General features: G+C 41.7%; 1 protein-coding gene across 1 annotated transcript in view; it reads right to left on the reverse strand.

The window, feature by feature from the left end:
* USP12 (ubiquitin specific peptidase 12) overlaps positions 1-18,522 on the reverse strand; it is a 122,477-nt gene that overhangs the window by 42,325 nt on the left and 61,630 nt on the right. The window contains exon 2 of the mRNA XM_006891592.1: positions 2,107-2,187. Coding sequence (XP_006891654.1) covers positions 2,107-2,187 — 81 coding nt within the window. The remainder of the gene's footprint in view (positions 1-2,106; positions 2,188-18,522) is intronic.

Here is an 18,522-nt window from a genome sequence, read left to right on the forward strand (position 1 = left end):
CAATGCCCAAAAAAGTACAACTGGAATGCCCCTGTATTACAGGCAAGGATAATGACACTTTGTCTCACACACTTTGAGCAGGTTGTTAGAATGAGCTAGTTCTTGAAAAAGGACATCATGCTATGAAAGGTAGAGAGTTCAAAAAAGGAGAGGAAATCCTTATCAAGAAGGACTGATACAGTGGCTGTAACAATAAGCTCAAGAATATCAGATATGATGAGGATGGCAAAGGATGAAGAAAGCTTCACAGGGTCACTAGGAATCATAGTTGACTCAATGGCACTTAGGAAAAACACTGAGGGGATATGTCAGGTTTTTCATCCCACCAGAGGTGAAGTGAGCAGGTTCAGACAGAGAAAACAGAAAAAGCATGCAGAGAGTGCAATATGTCCCTTGAGTCAGATATTCCCGAGTTACACAGACCAAGACCCATGAAGCAGAAACAAAAGTGGTGGAGAACCTGTGAGTGATGTGAGACAGAGCTGACCTGTAAATGCTATTTCACATAAACAGCGCCAAGGGCCTTCATTCAGGCTTACTGAAGGACTGGTGGAGACATCATAATTGGCAAGACTAAATAAGCTGCATGACAGTGGCCCAGAGCCGCAAGGTTGAAGGTCAGAGGGGATGAGAGCATGCCTGAGCAGCTGTCCTGACTGAGGAATTCTATCTTGTTTATAACCTGAACAGTAACCTTTCACTTTCTCTACTAAACCGTAAGTATGATTTGGTGAGGTCTGTGTGGCCACTGCAAAAGATCAGCAGAATAGTGAGAGCCCTGAAGGGACAGCTGATGTTAGAACTGGCAGACAATTACATGGAAAGTGGGGCCATGCGTGACCTCATGGAAACTGGTTTTGTACTGTGGATGCTTTGGGTGGGAGGGGACTCTTCCCCGTGTGGAGTCAGAGGTCTGACACTGCTACTCCATAGTAGCTAGACTGTCTTTACAATTTCCAATGTTACCTGTATTATCATTCTCGAAAACACACAGATACACACACTCATTCTAAAATGCTCATCACCCATCCTTCTCACAGAGTATAACAAACTACAACCAAATTAACTACCACAACAATCATGCAAATTTTTCTTCTTTTCGATGACTGAAAAATTATAAAGAACACTGAAAATATGAGATAAAATGCCCAAAGTTTTTATAACGTGTAATTAGTAGAATGAAGTACTCTTCCACAAGAATCTGGCCATGTATCTCTTCTTGTTTTGCTTTTCCACTGCTGCTCACACAATACAAAAACCACTACCATCAGGTGGTTCTGACTCATGGCAATTCTCCATCGGTTTCCACAACAAAGTCTTAATGAGAGGAAAAGACTCATCTTTTTCCCTTTGGCTTGAACTGCTGACTATGTGCACAGTAGTCCAACATTTAACCCACTGGCCATCAGGACTCCTTCCTCATTGGCCAGGCTGGTACTGGTACAGTAGACAATGACGACTACTCTACAACTTGAAGGCACTGATGAGGATCTATCAGCAGGCAGGCACGGGGGCCATTTATAATGCAGGCATTTAAAGAATTCTCCCTGAATGAAAAGATCCTCTCGTTGTCTTGTCACAAGAAATGGAGTTCAGCTTATAGCTAACCCTTCAGTAGGTTTCCTATAGCAGGGTTTTTATTTGGTTGGTTGGCTGGGGTTTTTTTGTGGGTTTTTGTTTGTTTGTTTGTTTGTTTGTTTTTTATTTTCTACTATCTCACAGGAGGAAACTGTCCATCTTTCTCCAGAAAAGCAGCTAGTAGATTTGAACTACCTGCCTCTGGGTCTGAGAGTAAAATTCCTTATCCACTAGGCTACCAGTGCTCATCTGGTCTAGACAATAAGAAATTGTGCTTAGGAGAAATTTCTGACAGAAAATAAGAAAAATCAGGATGACCAGGCAGAAGGTGCTCCAACAGTCTTAAGATGTGGGTCAGTTTTGTCTTTCTTTTGTCAATGACAATTCCAAAATCTCAAGTCAAGCTCTTAGTATTAAATTTTACTAAGACTCATAAATATTCTTTCTTTAATAAATTATGAATGCACTCTTCTGTTTTCAGGTCATTTCCCCTCACAATTCTGAAGGTACTAAACAATGAGTACTTACGTTGACTAATCCAAAATAGTGCTCATTGACTGGAAACTGCTCTGGACCAATCTCTTTCTCTAATGCCGAGGCATTGGCGCCCTAAGGAAGGGAAGACAAAAATAGTACTAATTAGAAAACACAGTTCCAATAATTAAAAAGTCCCTTAGTGACACTTTCTCATGGAACAGACGACTAGATTAAGGAATTCTACCCATGACTTTCCTAAGCATGATTGGAAAGCCCAGCACATGTTGTGGGATGTCAATTTTCAGCACCATCCAAGGTCTGGCAGCTGGAGTCCACTTAGAGCCAGCTGATGAAAAGACCTGGTGACTGACCTAACAAAAGTAATCAGCCACTGAATCCGTACATGTATCCATACATGCTGCTTAATGATATGTTCTGTGAAATAAGACCATTACGTGACTTAGATGTAAACTTTGGCAGAACACGATGGAAATTCACTGCCAGTGAGTCAGTCGGAATCTTGATGACCCTCATGGGTTTTCTGAGGCAGTAAATCTTAACAAGAGACTGGCCATCTTTCTCTCAATGAGGGGCTGGTGATTCAAACCACTAACCTTTTGGTTAATTATAAAGCATTATGCTACCAGAGCTCCTCTGAGAAAGATAACCAAACTGAACTCTTAGCACAGAAGTCCCTGAAGAACAGATAGAAGGTAGAAGGGGAGAGGAACTGAGGCCCTGAGTACATCATGTACTAAGTGGAATCTGAATGTGCTTTGAAAGAGAAATTACAGCAATTCTAGGTATGATAACCTTGAAAACTCCTTAGAAAACAATATATTGCAGTAGCTCTATGAACAGCAGATCTGAACCATGTCTTATGCCACCCTCACAATCTTGGACATACCTGAGACACTAGGGTTCCTTATATACACTTGCCATTGTCTTTACTTAATTTAGCATTTATTTTTAGATGAATTCTAAAACTATAAATATAAATAAACTATACTATAGTTTATTTGTGAATATAGTTTAAATTTCTTGCTATCCTTCAATCACTGTCATTTAATGGACTGTCGTTGTTGATAGCCTTAAGTCGAGCACGACTCACAGCAACCCTATGAACAAAAGGCCTGAAGCCCCTCTACAACTACTGACATTTATCAAAGTTCACAGAGTTTCCAGAAGTATGTTGTTTAGGAAGTGGATGCCACTCCTGCCTCCAAACACCACCAAATTAAACTACACCAGCACCTTCAGGATCTACTAAACAGAAGAATGGTCTGATTCTTGGGATGTATGTAGGCCCCATGTACAGGCCTGTGAGCTCAACGACTTCCTCAAAGAATCTCCTCACATATCTTAGAAAATATCAGTAAGCCCAGCCTTTTACCACCTACCATTAAAATTCAGAAGAAGCTCAAATGGCCTAGGAAGTTCAAACCCACAGTTCCTATTGGGAGAACAACTGATGATCTGCTTCCCTAAATGTTACTCGACTGGATGGACGGACCTATTTTCTTGTTTTACAGTTGACAGGAGTTACAACTGGGCTCGACAGTAGTGGGCATAAAAATCCAAACTGATACTGGTTTACTAACATTGGTAAACCATCCAATATCCAAGACAAAGAGGAAAAAAGTACTATTTTATAAAATGCACTATCATATTGATGGCCTGATGGGTAACTGTCAACCCAAAGGCACACAGCTCAAATCCACCGGCTGCTCCACAGGGAAATGTGAGCAGTCTCATCCCGTGCAATGTAACATCTCAGAAAACCCGCTATGAGTCTGACTCTATGGCAATGAGAGTGAGAGGGTGAGTGGTGTGGATTAACACAATGCCAGTACCTACCCTTCAGTCTGACTCTCAGGATGAACTAAGAGCAGACAGTATGTGAACAATTCTCTCTCCAGAGTGATTGCAATTGTGTCAAACACAGACCTTTGACTCTACCCATCCCAGATGTCCCACATGTCCCCACACATCCTAGGCACCTGCACTCACACAAGTGCCCTTCCTCCATCCCCACCCCTACCACTGTCCTCTGAACCTTTCAACCAAGGGTCAAGTAATTCTCTTAGCCCCTCTGTGCCTTGTTTTCCTAACTCCAAAAGGAAATGTCGCAGTGCTTTGGAGAATAGCTCTAAGAATGTGTAAGGCATTGGTAGGTACCAATGAGGTCAGGGAGTGCAGGGTCCCATAAATGTTGGTCCTGCTTCCTCTCTTTTCCCTTCAACCACTAGAAGGGAAATTAAAAAAATCTTATCCTCATCAGCTAGTAATGGTAACAAAGATAATCAAGTTCACAAAGTAGGAAGAAAAATCAGAGACAAATGTCATAAGAAAAAAAGAGAGAGCTTTAATACAAAGTAGAAAAATAAAGGCTTCTTTTCTCTTTGTCAGAAAAGCAAACCAAAACTAAGCCCGTCCAATTGATTCCACTCATCAGATTTCCAAGGCCATAAATTTTTATAAGGAGAATGTCCATTTTTCTCCTATGAAGGAGCTGCTGGTGGATTCAAACTGCCAACCCTCTGGATAGCAGCCTGACAAAGACACAGCACTCTGGGGGTTCCTCTGTCCAGCAGGTGAGAATCAATTCCACTCAACAGCCACAAGAGGCACCACCAGTGCACTCCCTGCAAGTCTGACAGCAAAGCACAGTCAGAAGCCGGATCTGGGAGCTCCTGAGAGCAGGATAAGTGTGACAGCAGAAAGAGAGCCAGATGACAGCCTTTCTGGAATATAAAAACACTCATTTGTAAAATAAAAGGGGCAGCCTCCTCAGAGATACTCAAAACCCTTAGCTTCCAATTCATGTGCTAGGTTTTCAAATAAACATTTATAAGAACTAAGGCACACACAGCTTAAAAATGTTTCTATAGTTTCTAAAGTTCCTTGGAGCTCAGTATTTTACCATTTCCAATCATTTTTATTAACATTTCAGGATGTACTGTTGCACACACATGGAACTCCAGAGCCATCTCATTCAATCAATATGTGCCAAGGAACGTTGTAACTGAGTAGTTTGCGGGATTATGGTAATGGGTGGAGTGAAGGTAGAAGATCAAAATATAAAGAAGAAAATGGAATTTACTTGATTATAGTTCTTCCCAAAAGTATATGTCGGAAACCATCCGTCGCTATGGTAATGCTGCTGCACAAGTCACTACAAACCCAGGAAAAGCACAGGTATTGCTTTGATTCCAGTGTTCCCTGCTAAAGAGATCAGAGTGTGCCCCAGCGCTATCCAGTGTCTGGTGAGTGTTTTTTAAATTTTAGAAGTTCACAGTTAACATCAAGTGACAGTGAAATGTATACAACCTGATGAAGGTAAATGATGTTGCTAAGAGAAGCAGCCATCTCAGATGCAAGTATTGGTCTCTCTCCTGACAGAGGAAAGAAGAGGGGAGAGAATGAAAGACTCAGGGAAGCTGTGCATAGGATGAATGGACCATGAGAATCACAACTTCCACTACTGAGACACTGGAAGAGCTAGACGGTGCCTGGCTTCTCACTGCTCTCACTGGGACCATAAAAGATCCTGGAGAGAATGGAGGCAAATATATAATAAGAAAACTCTAAACAGTCAAAAAGACCAGAAAGTCCGGTCTGATAGAACCCTCCAAGGTAGCTCTTGGACCCCCTGCAAGCCTGGAACTGAGCCCACCTGCACTTTGCAGACAAACAACAAATGGCCCTATAAAATACATAACCACAGTTAGAAGGCACTTACTCCTCAGAGGAGTAAAGCCTGCAGGTGATCACATGAAAACTTCTCGGAGGGTCAGCTATGAGTCAGCTCCAACTTGATGGTACAGAACAGCAGATCAAATGGGTGGCATGTACACAAAAACAAAGCTGAAAAGGCAATAGAAACAGGAGCAAAAAGGAGGAGGTGGAGGAGGACTGTTTTTGCACTCAGAGAACAGCAGCCAGTGTCGTGAAACAGAATGCAAAGGACCTGGGAGATGAATGGAAAGATCACTTTCTATGTAAACTTTAAAACAAACCACAGTAAGTAATACAAAACATATACATACAATAGCAATAATATGTCCAAACAAAAAACAACTTGCTGATAACTGCTATAACAAATTTTTGAAATAAAAAAATTATTTTAAAAAAAATATGTGCAAGGTATATATGAATGAAATAGGGTCAAATGTGTATCACCAGCAGAAATCAAATCCTTAACCCTGAGATGACTGCAGCTCATGGCAGCCTTAGAGAGCTGAGGAGAACCTCTGCAGAGGGTTTCCAAGGCTGTCGTCATAACAGGCACAGACGGCTACAGCTTTGTCTGGGAAGTGGCCAGGGGTTCAAACTGCCAACTTTGTGATTAGCAGCCAAGTCCTTAATTCCTGCAATGCTGAGGTTCCTTATATTTATATATGTAACTGGATGCACATATACTCATACACATACACACACACACACACACACACACACAAAGGCACAGTGGGTCACTTCTCAGACATAATCAAACTCCATCCAAGACTAGATTTCTGGTTAAAAGATTAATATCACAGTTTTGTGCGGCACATCTTGGTCAACAGGCATAATACAGTTTATAAAGTTACATTCTGCACCCTAGCCTGAGGTCTTAAGAAGCTTGAGAATGGCCATTTTAGATTCAACTATTAGACTCCACTCTGCCAACCAATGAGTGCCAAGGAGGCTGCGAGTGGCAGAACCAAACGGAAAGAAGGAAATAGACTTATGAGGAGAAGCCAGTCTACAGGACAGTGTGCACCAACCACAGCCACATCTCTCTGAGACCAAAAGCACCAGATGGCACCCAGCTATCACTGCTGCCTGTTCTACCCAGCACTGGATGCAATGACCCAAAAACGTACAACAGGATGCACATTTATGTAGGAAAAAGGACCTCCTGGATTGGTTGAGATCAGATTCCTCCAGACTACTATGTGGAGATGCTCTTCAAACCCTTAATACAACTAACCACCGAGGTCTCTCTAAAGCTAAAGAACAAAACGGCTTTTAAAAAATGCTAAGACCTGCAAATACTGTTCTCCTTTTTTAAAAAAAGAAAATCACCCATATGGTGATCACCAACAGATCTGCTCAATGATGACTTTAAAACCAATATGAGACTGTGAAGATGCATTAACTTAATAGCAACAAAATAACCAGACCAGAAACAAGGATGGACTGCAAAGAAGTAATTAATGTCATCAACAATCTAGGTGGAAAGAGTTGAAAGAAAATCTAAACCTTTGGGTAAACACAACTGTAGAAGAAAATAAATTCAATGCTCAAAAAATTCTCACAAATATCCAAGAGATTTAAGAGGTCACAGTCAAATATCACAAAGCCACACAGGAGAAAAAAAAACCCGTTATGAATAAAAATAAACAAAAGCACAGATAGCAGACTGGGCTTCATAAGGAAATCAAATATTACAACTATCAAGCATAAGAGACAAAGATTTAGCATGTGTCAAGAAATAAAAGCTAACTGTAAGAGCAAGGAGGCCACTAAGGTCTCAGATTTCTAAAAAACATAAAATATCTAAATAAAAAATGCAATAATATGGAATAAAATTCAGCGGTTGTGCTTCACAAGGCTATTACTAGGTAATGATTCTGAGTCAATGGTCTTGTCAATAAAATGTTACCAAGTTAGTTTTATTCAAATGAGAAATGTTGTCTTACGGGAAACATCTCATGGGAGAATGAATCAATCACGAGGCAGCTGCTGCAGAGACTACAATATACTAAAAATAGTATTGAAGGAGCAGAGATTCAGCCTGCTTCTACGGGTGCTCCCACCTAACTCTAGATCCCTTGACAAATCTCTACTTATCCCACCATTTTTCTCATATGATCACTAATGAAAATAAACCCTGTATTTCCCCATATAATGCACCTGATACAGGCCATTATGGTCTTTGTCATTACTTGCTATGCTTCAGAGAGCTGGACAATGACTAGGGATGATAGGAGAGTTTTGAACTGTGGTGCTAGAGAAGAGTATTAAATATACCATGGACTGCTAGGAGGACAAACAAGTCCATCCTGGAGAGAGTGAAGCCAGGCTGCTTCCTGGAGGCAAGGATTCCGAAGCTTCCTCTGACATACTCTGGACATGCTGCAAGGAGGGACCAGTCCTTGGAAAGGGACGTCATACTTGGGAAAGTGGAGGGTCGGTGCAGGAGAGGAAGACCCTCAATGAGAAGAACTGATTCCATCACTGGGGTGTAATGGGGATAGGCATGCTGGAGACAGTGAGATTGGCAAGGGATTGAGTAGGGTTTACGGCTATCCTACACAGGGTCGCTATGAGTCGCAAGCAACTTGACAGCACATAACAACAATGTATCCATATAATAATACACACAATGTGCATAAGAAACAAATGCATGAAGGCATATGAGGTTTGAAAAAAAAATGATATAACGCGCACGTTACTTGCTAAAAATTACGGTACAGCACCTCCCATGCCCACATTTCAAACAACGAGTAAATCTGGCACCTCTTCCAATCTCAGTAAGACATTAACAACAAAATATGAGTCAGTCAATTTCCAGACATAATGCCTCAGCCTCAGAAAGAACTCTGAAAATAAAAACTAGAAGGCAACAGAGTAAGTACATTATTTCCCATATGAATCCTTGAAGATGAGGAATGTTTCTTTTTTACTCCCAGAAATAAATGTCCAAGTAAAAGAAAAGTTGGCTGACATGTCAGTGATGCACCAGGTCTATTATTTTGAGAATAAAGGCAGATCTTGCCTGATTGTGCTTCAATTTACTGCATATCTCAGGCACTGCATGTTTTACACATTGAAGGTTTGTGGCAACCCTGCATCGAGTGAGTCTGTTAGCACCACTTTCTGGACAGCATGTTGTGTATCTGCACCCCACTGTGGAAACCCCAGTACCATTTCAAACTTCCTCATCACATCACTGCACACTTAAACAATGACACAGTACAGTGACATAACTTGGATAAGCACTGTGAAATCACGTGACTCCCTTTAATGTGATGGTCTGGAACCAAAGCCAGGATCTCCAAGGTGTGCCAGTATAACAGAGACAGGCAGTATTTTTAAAAGTTACATACAAGACAAAGATGTCATCTGAAAATAGGAAAAAAGAAAACAGCCTGCAAGATGGCCACTTCTGATTATTGCTGCTGTCACTGTCATTAGGTGACAGGAGTCAAGTATGGTTCATAGTGAACCCATGAACAACAGATGTGAACTCTGTTCTTTCCTGTGCCGTTCTCATCAGCTCTGACACACCTGAGCCCATTGCTGCAGTCACTGTATCAATGTATCTCAATAAGGGGCTTCCTTTCTTGTGCTGACTCTCCACCTTTCCAAGCATGATGTCCCTCTCCAAGGAATGGCACCGCCTAGTACAACGTATGATAAGTTGTGTAAACATGCACAACATATGTGAGACAAAGCTTTGTCATCTTTGCCTCCAAGAAGCATTCTGGTTGTACCTTCCCCAAGACATCTGTTTGTTCTTTTGGCAATCCATGGGATATTTCATACTCTTCTCAAATACCACAGCTCAAAGGCATCAATGCTTCTTCTGTCATCCTTATTTACTGTCTAGCTCTCAGATGCATAGCAAGTGGCTGAAAAGACTGAATCAGGTGCACCTTAGTTTTCAAACTGACACCACTGCTCCTCAGTAATTTGGAGAGGTCTATGACAGAAGACTTTCCCAATGCAATACATCACCTGATCTCTTCACTGCTGGTACCAACGGTATTGATGGTGGAACCAAGTAAGATGAAACTGTTGACAATGCCAATCTCTTCTCCATCTAGCATGCTGTTTATTAATCCAGTGGTGAGAATTTCTGTCTTCTTAATGGTGAGATGCAATTCATATGGAAGGCTGTAGTCTTTACTCTGCTGCAGCAAGCATTTTGAGTCCTCCTTGCTTTCATCAAGTCTGTGTCATCTGCGTAAATTCTGATTAAAGGACTGTTTTACAGATTCAAAGAAAGCAAACATCTGACTGAGATCTTACTCTGCCACTACCAGAAAAATGCAAAGTAAACAAAAGCAAACTGATAGGAGATGTTTTTAAGAAAGGAAGTTAAGGAAATCTGGCCCATAGAAGCCACATCTGAAGCAGGAATGTGGTTTGGTTTGGTTTGGTCTGATTTGGTTTTTTAAAAGGCATCTATGAAGACATGTCTTGGTGAAAAGTTTATTAAAGTTGAGTTTATACTGTTTAAGGAGCACAGTGGTTAAACAACTCCGCTGCTAACCAAAAGGTTAGCAACTCCCTTGGGAGCTCTGGTGGCCAAGAGGGTAAGGAGCTGTGATGTCAACCTAAAGGCAGGTGGTTCCAATCCACCAGAGGCTTGCAGGAGAAAGATGGGCAATCTCCTCCTGTGCAATTTATAGCCTTAGAAAACTCACTGAAGGACCAGCTATGAATGTGTTCTGACTCAGAAGAAATTGAGTTGCTGAGTCACTTCCATTGATAAGTCACTCCCTGGGAGAAAGAAGAGGCTGTCAACTTCCTGAGGTTCACAGCCTTGGACACCCTATGGGTAGTTCTGTGTCAAGGTCAACCTGACAGCAGTGGGGTGGGTTTGGAGTGGGGTTTTTCTGGGTGTTGTCTGGTTTGGCTGCAGTGGTTAAGCACCCAGTTGCTAACAGGAAGACTGGTGGTTCAAATCCACCAGCACCTGCTGGGGCAGGTGAAGATCACAGCCAAGGAAAACCTGAGAGTAGCTCCACTCTGTCACAAGGTGCAGCTCTGCCAGAAGTGAGGCCAGCACAAGGGAGCTGAACACTGACTGAAGAAAGCAGAGCACTTAATTCAGGAAGCAAGGAACAAAGAAAGAAAGTACACCCATCAGAAACAGCTCTACTTTCCTATCAGATAATCCTATTATTTACTGTCAGATATAATAATATCTATTATATTCTGACAATGTCTTTGGATCCCAAATGACTTTCCTAATATAAGAAAACTCAATGCATTCTTCCTTTACTGTCATGTTTTCATTTGTTACTGTATGACTCAGTATTTGCCATTTCAAGTTTAATGTTGAAAGCGGTGGGATGAGGTCAAGTGCACAGGGGAGAACTTGTCACAGCAGGCAGCAAAGTGTCCCTGAGGGAGAGAATGACCTTAGCCAACTGAGAAAGTCCTTAAGACACAGGACACAGCACTGAAAGGGCAGCGGCACACCCAGTGACAAGGGAGTACATTGAGGTGTGAAAGCATGAATCGGACAAATAGAAGACACGATGAAAGAGACGGGTTTGTATTCCTCAAACTAGAAACAAAGCAAAGAATCAAAGAAAAGGTTGCAGTTCAAACTTGTTTTATTGAAGAACATTGTGTCCCCTGAAACTGTATCAAAAGAAATGGCCCTTTTTATAAAAGAAAATCTACTGACTGCGAAAAAACATTTGGCAATACCATTTCAGACCAGGGTCTCACAAAATAAATTTACAGAATCCTACAGGGCTCCCACAAGAAAAAGACCGATAACCCAGTTAAAAAATGGGCAAAAGACACAGAAAAACTTTTCAGAGAAAGACATCCAGATGGCCAGCAGATGCATGAAGAAATGTTCAAGATCACTGGCAATAAGAGAGATGCAAATCAAAACCACAATGAGATATCATCTTACCCCAATAGCAGTGGCAAAGTTTAAACAGCAAGTAATAAATGCTGGAGAGAATGTGGTGAGATAGGAATTCTTATACACTATTGGTGGGACTGTAAAATGGTGCAACCACTCTGAAGGCAGTTGGTGTTTCCTAAAAAAAGCTGATTATAGACATTCCATATAACCAAGCTATTCCACAGCTAGGAATATACCCCAAGAAAATCAGAACTGAAACACAAACGGAGCTTTGTACGCCAATGTTCACAGCAGCTTTATTCACCATTGCAAAAACATGGAAACAGTCTAAATGTCCAACCACAACTGAATGGATTGAGAAATTGTGGTACATTCACAAAATGGAATACTATGCAATACTCAAGAGCATTTTTTAAAAAGACACATGACTTGAGAGAGACAGGAGAGCATTAGGCTGAGTGAACTAACTTCGCTCATAAGGACAAATACCACATAAGATCATTATTGTAAAAATAGCAGGATAATTAGTAAAATGTGTATGAGGATTGAAGGGGTAGAAGGTGGGAGAAGAGGAGTTAGGATGGACAGAGGGGAAACCACAAGGTCACACAGTTTGGTGAGTAGAGGGAAGAGGGGTGGAAGGTAAAGGAAATGAAAAAGATCTGGTGGTATCTAGAAAGACAGTATAATGGTGGACATAGTTCAACAGTGATTAATTTTATAAAACATAATGAATGGGAATGATTGTATGAAACACAATGTGAATGAAGGATAATATGAAACACAATGTCTATGAACTTTTTAGGCAAACCAATACAAAACATTTATTTTAAAAGTCAATAAACCATTATTATTATTTCCAAATTTTCTTTTAAATAAAGAAACTGCACTTTTTAAGACAAAACAATCACCTGCATTGCTTAAGTTAGCAGTCGTCACACAATACTGTTGCTGGGTGTGTTAAATTATTCCAATTCATGACAACCTCATGTGACAGAGCAAAGCTGTGTCTTGGCACTTTATTGGCCGGTCGTCTGTGTGGACATGAAATAAGAGGCAGGAGTTTGACAGAAATAGAGGACACTCTGCGATTAAAATCAAGAAAGCTGTGTGTCAATCTTTTAGCTTTTCACACACATATTCAAACTGTATGCTGAGCAAATAATCTGAGATACCAGATTGTATGACAAAAATGAGGCATCAGGATTCAAAGGAAAATCATTAATAGCTTTGAATTTGCAGTAACATAACGTTATTTGCTAAAAGAACAGAAGCTTTGAAGCATATAGTATGGGTTACACCTTGACATAAAAAAAGCGAGACTCCTCACAGCTGGACCACGATAAATGGAGAAAGTGTAGGTCAAGTTGTCAAGAATTTAATTTTACTTCATCTATAATCACTGTCTATGGAAGCAGCAGTCAAGAAATTAGTGCCAACATTGTAAGGACTACAACTGGTGTTGCAAAACAAAATGTGTATAAACTACTGAATGAAATGAACAATCATGATAAACAGTGAAGAGAGTGAGATTGTTAATAGCTTTAGCTTGATTGGTTCCACAATCAACACTCTTGGGACCAGTAGCCAGGAAAAAAAAGATTATATTGGGAAAGTCTGCTGTCAAGAGACCTGTCCAGAGTACTACAGAGCAATGATGTCAGTCTGGAGACTAAGGTGTCATGGTCTTCGTAATTACATGCTATACATCAAAAAGCTGGATAACGACTAGGGATGACAGAAGGAGAATTGACTTCCTTGAGCGGTGGTGCTGGAGAAGAGTACTGAATATACCACAGACTACTAGGAGAACAAACAAGTTTTGTCTTGGAGAGAGTGAAACTTGGCAGCTCCTTGGAGGCAATGATTTTGAAGCTCCGTCTGACAAACTCTGGGCATGTTGCAAGGTGGGACCAGTCCTTAGGGAGGGACATTATGTTTGGGAGGGTGAAGGAACAGCACAAGAGAGGAAGATTCTCGATGAGATGGATTGATTCAGTGACTGGGGTAATGGGGGTAGGTGTGTCAGAGACAATAAGGTTGGCGCTGGTTAAAGCAGAATTCAGAGCTGTGGTACATAGGGTTACTATGAGTCACAAGTGACTCAATGGCACATAACAACAATATATATCTGACTCTCTAGCAAGCTTTTAGGGGCAGTTAACAGCCCAGGAGGAGATAGCCCATTCTTCTCCCACAGAGCAGCTAGTGGATTTGAATCCCGTGCCTACGGGATTGTAGCACAACTTCTTACCACTAGGCCACCAGAGCTCTCTCCAATTTGGCCTATTAACTGTCACTCAACTCATAATAAATAAATAAAGTTGACGGGCCATGTAAAAAAGAAGGAAATCAAGTCATGTGTTATATTAGCTAAATCTACCGCAAAAGACCTTGTTAAAGTACTAAAAAATAAAAATGCTATTTTGAGCACTAAAGTTCAAGTGACCCAAGCCAAAGTTATTTGAATTGCCTTGTTTGCTTGTGAAAGTTGGACAATGAGAAAAAAGAAGGCAGAGAAGAGTTGATGCATTTAAATTGTGGCATTGGTGAAGAATACTAAATAGAGATCAAGTCAATCTGCCTTGGAAGTAGTATTCCAGAATGCTCTTCAGAAGTGAGGGTTGAGACTTCATCTCACATACTTGGTGCATGTTACTGGAAGGGGCCAGTCCCTGAGCAAGACATCATGTCTGGAAAAACAGAAGGTCATCAAAAAAGAGGAAGACCCTCAATGAGAGGGACTAACACTCACAGTGACTGCAACAATGGACTCAACATAGCAGCAACTGTGAGGAAGGACGGCACAGGCCCAGGCAGTGTTTGGTGCTGTGTGCAGAGACAGAACCAACCGGTACATCGGTATCTAATTACTATGGTCAGGCACACACTGCCACGTCCTCTCCCGAGAGCAGCTGGTGGCTTGGAGCTGACACCTTTCAGGTTAGTAACCAAACATGCAACCTTAGTGCTATCACACTCCTATCAACGCTGTGCTGTTGTTGTTGTCTGCCGCTGAGTAGGTCTGAACCACAGGTATCTAATGTGAACTGTCCCTTACGGAGTTCTGGCAGCATGGTCTGTAGGGAGTTAGGTGCACTGCTAGTCCATCATGCGCCACCCTGTAGGGATCCCCAGGCTGAAATCTCAACACAGCCAAATCAGCCGGTCTCTTCAGAGGGGATGCTAAGTGGGTTCAAACATCAATGTTAGCACGTGCAGCTAAGTACTGCACCACCAGAGCTCCTACTGCACTGAGAATGTTGTAGTAGTAGTGGTAGTTGTTGTTCAGTGCTGTCTAGTGGTTCCCACTCACCACAGCCCTGTGGGCAACATAAGGTTTGCCCAATTCTGCACCACTCCCACAATGGCTGCTCTGCTTGAATCCAATTGTTGCAGCCACTATGACAATCCATCTGAAAAATCTTCCTCTTTCTCACAGACCTTTTCCAAGCTAAGCATCACTTCAGTGACCGGCCCCTTCTGACATGTTCAAATACATGAGACAGTGTCTTATCTTTCTAACATCTCGATTCCAAGACAGATTTGTCTGTTCTTCTGCCAGTTCGTGGGATGTCAATATTCACTGCTAACACCATAATTCAAAAACATCAATTCATCTACCATATTCCTTAATTTCATGGTGCAGCTTTCAAGGCCTGGGTAAGGACCTGGCCGTATGCACCCTGATAACGGCTGTTAGGTACCGTGGTGCGGGTTCTGTCTCTGCAGTCTTCTTCACTGGAAGTGTGATATTCAAGAAATATCTGAATAACTAACTGCCGTCTATCTAGCACTGTGCCAGCAGTTGCTTTCAAACCAGTGCCCTCCACGAGGGCTGTGAAATTCATCCAGCACCTCACACCCTGCATCTTCCTGTTCAGTCACATGCATGCATCCAAGGACAACTCCCTACTATAAGTAAACAGAAGAATCAGAAACATTTTATTTATATGCACACACAGGATCTCAATGTAAAGCCTATTTGTCACCATTAAAAGTTTTTTTAATTAAAAAAATTATTTAATCATCTATTTCATTTACATTATATTTCATTGATGTATGTTGTGGGGGATTTTCCCCCTTTCACTTATCTGACTACCTCCTTGAAAGTGTGTAAGCCAGCTACTTCCTGCATCAATGTCCTGGTATCTCTCTTTTTTAAAAAAATGCTGTTAGTATCTCCCTTTTAGATAGCCAGTTGTTTATCTGCCCATCCCCATCAAATCAGTACTCTCAGGAAGCATGCCATGTTCTTTTACTGAAGAATCCTCTGTTCAATTTGTCAACTATGAGCATCTGTATCCACAAGCAAAATCCAGTCCAGAAATATCCATAAGGTTGTAGAAAGCAACCCTAGCTCACAGCATAGATAATTTTCTCTTCATCTGGTTGAGTTCTGGTCAACTCATCTCCAGCCATGTGTGTCCAGGCTCAAATGGGCATCAGCTGCAAGTTCAGGAGTCCGCATTTCTCCCTGAGATGCAGACTTGCCAGTCTCCGTTCTCAGCCTAGCCCCAACATGGGGCCAGGTCAACAAGCTGGGGGTCCTCATGACTCCCTACTCCTCAAGCCAATAAGCCTTGCCTGCTAATCCACACATCTGTACATGCTAGGTGGGCAGAGTGCTGAAGGCATACATCCAAGTTCAGCCTGTTTCTCCATTATTTTATTCCTTCAACTTCTGCAGGCCATCTCTATGAGTAAGCACACTCCAAGTCTTGAAAGTGCGCTCTCATGGGCACCAAGTTTACCCTGCCTCAGAAGTCAGCTTGTCCCAGTTGTGAAGAGTCAGTTTCTTCCTTTCGTTTATTCTTTTCCATTCTCTCCTTACCTGCTTGTCCTTCTTTCAAATGTGTCTCTCTTCTTGGACAGAATTCCAACATGGGTCCCTGAGTTCGTTCAAATGTAAATCTCCTCAGAGTACAGGGTGGGACTCAATCCTCCCCTTGGACCAAGCCCTAACATTCATTCTCTACCAGCTTCTTCTACAGGTTCTACTTTTACCAAGTTCGTCTCCTGGGCAAATCTTCCCTTTTAGTATTTCAAATCCAGTGCTGGCCAAAGATAAAATTACACACTGAAATATATATATATATATATATATATATATATATATATATATATATATATAGCACTTTTATATGGTGCTATAAAACATATGAGGTGTCAGGTGAAAATGTCAAATTTTAACCCAAAAGAGGAGCAAATAGTTAATAAAAACTTTTTATGACAACATTGTCATTAAGTAAATCCCAACTCATACCAAACCTACAGAACCATCTGCCCCACGGGGTTTCCACAGCTGTGATCTTCGAGAAAGCTGAGGGTCACACCTTGCTTCTCACCAGGGAGGGGGTGGGGCGGGGTTCAAAGCTTGGACCCTTCAGTTAGGGGTCAAGTTCTTAACCAATGCACCACCAGGGCCCCTTTTAACTCTACTGCTCATTCACTCACTGCCACTGAGTCAGTTCCTACCCACAGTGACCCTCCAGTGAGTTTGCCCAGGCATACTCCCACTAGTAAGACTCGGAGCCTTTGTGTCAGCAGTGCAACTCACTATGGACAACACCACTGGAGTCAGCTCTTCCTTACTGGTGCTGCTGGGGACCGTTCAGTGGGAACCAACTCACAGCTGAGTCTCCAGCAGGTTTCCAGGTTATAAATCACAGGGGACGACACTGCTCATCTTTTTCCCATGGAGTAGCTGGTGGATTCAACTACCTGCCTTGGTTGGCAGCACAACCCCTTATCATTGCTCGCCTCCCCCAAAGTCATCAACACAATAAAGAAGACTTCTCACAATTTTTTCCAATTTTTTAAGAACCTGATAGTTGTTCTTCTCAGAAGACACTGAAGTGAAATTAAGACATAGCTTAATTTCCCTTTTGTCTATGTCCATAGAAGCACATTCATAACAAGCATGTCACTCATCTGATTGATTAGAAAGAACAATTATATAATTAATCTATGGCCAAATGTCTGCAAATTTACATTTACTCAGAGGACTACCGTGTCATATCCCTTTTTCTCCTCTAATAACGTGTGCACAAACAAGAGAGAACCAGAAACTAAGCCACGAGTTACACATCCAAGCCATTATTACAATTCAGTGACAAAATGAATAAGCTAAAAGCTGGAGGCACATGATCTGAACCTCCAGGAAGCTCAAGACCCACACTAGGAACTCTGCTGCTCTCAATGATAAATGCCAACAGCTCTGATCTGACTCATTATCTTCAAAGGAAAGTTTGGATAGGAGATCAAACATGTGGCATTTCTTTATGAACACTTTTTTTAAATTCACATTTGCCTTCAATCTTTTAACCCAGTCAAGGAATGACAAAGTTAGAACACTGGATGGATGGCAAAAGAAAATGTACTTTTGATCTGTATGTGCTCATCAGGAGACAAACAGCTACTGTCAAAATACATAGGCAGCTAAGGTGGTCTAGCAGGTATGGAGGTGTACTACCAACTCAAAGGGAGGTGAAGTGAATCAACCAGCTGCTCCAAAGGAGAGATGCAAATCTCCTCTCATGCGATTTACAATCTCTAAAACTCTGCTGAAGGGCCAGCCATGAATAGGTTCCAACCCAATGGCAATGAACAAAAACAACTGTCAGAAAGTAAAGGAGTTCTAATCCTCACCACCAGGCCAATAAGCAACATCATATACAATGGAGTAAAGACTGAAGTTGTCAATGAGTTCTTCCTACTTGGATCCTTAATCAACACCCTTGGTACTAGCAGTTAAGAAATCAAAAGACGAGAGTCAGCGCCCAGAGCCATCAGGGGCTTTAAGCTCATTGTCCACTGCTGTGGTGTGGACAGCTGAAACCCAGGTCCCGACAGGCACCTGGGGG

Source organism: Elephantulus edwardii, unplaced genomic scaffold, assembly GCF_000299155.1.
Source record: "Elephantulus edwardii isolate Elephantulus edwardi_28Jun2011 unplaced genomic scaffold, EleEdw1.0 scaffold00101, whole genome shotgun sequence".
Lineage (NCBI taxonomy): Eukaryota > Metazoa > Chordata > Mammalia > Macroscelidea > Macroscelididae > Elephantulus > Elephantulus edwardii.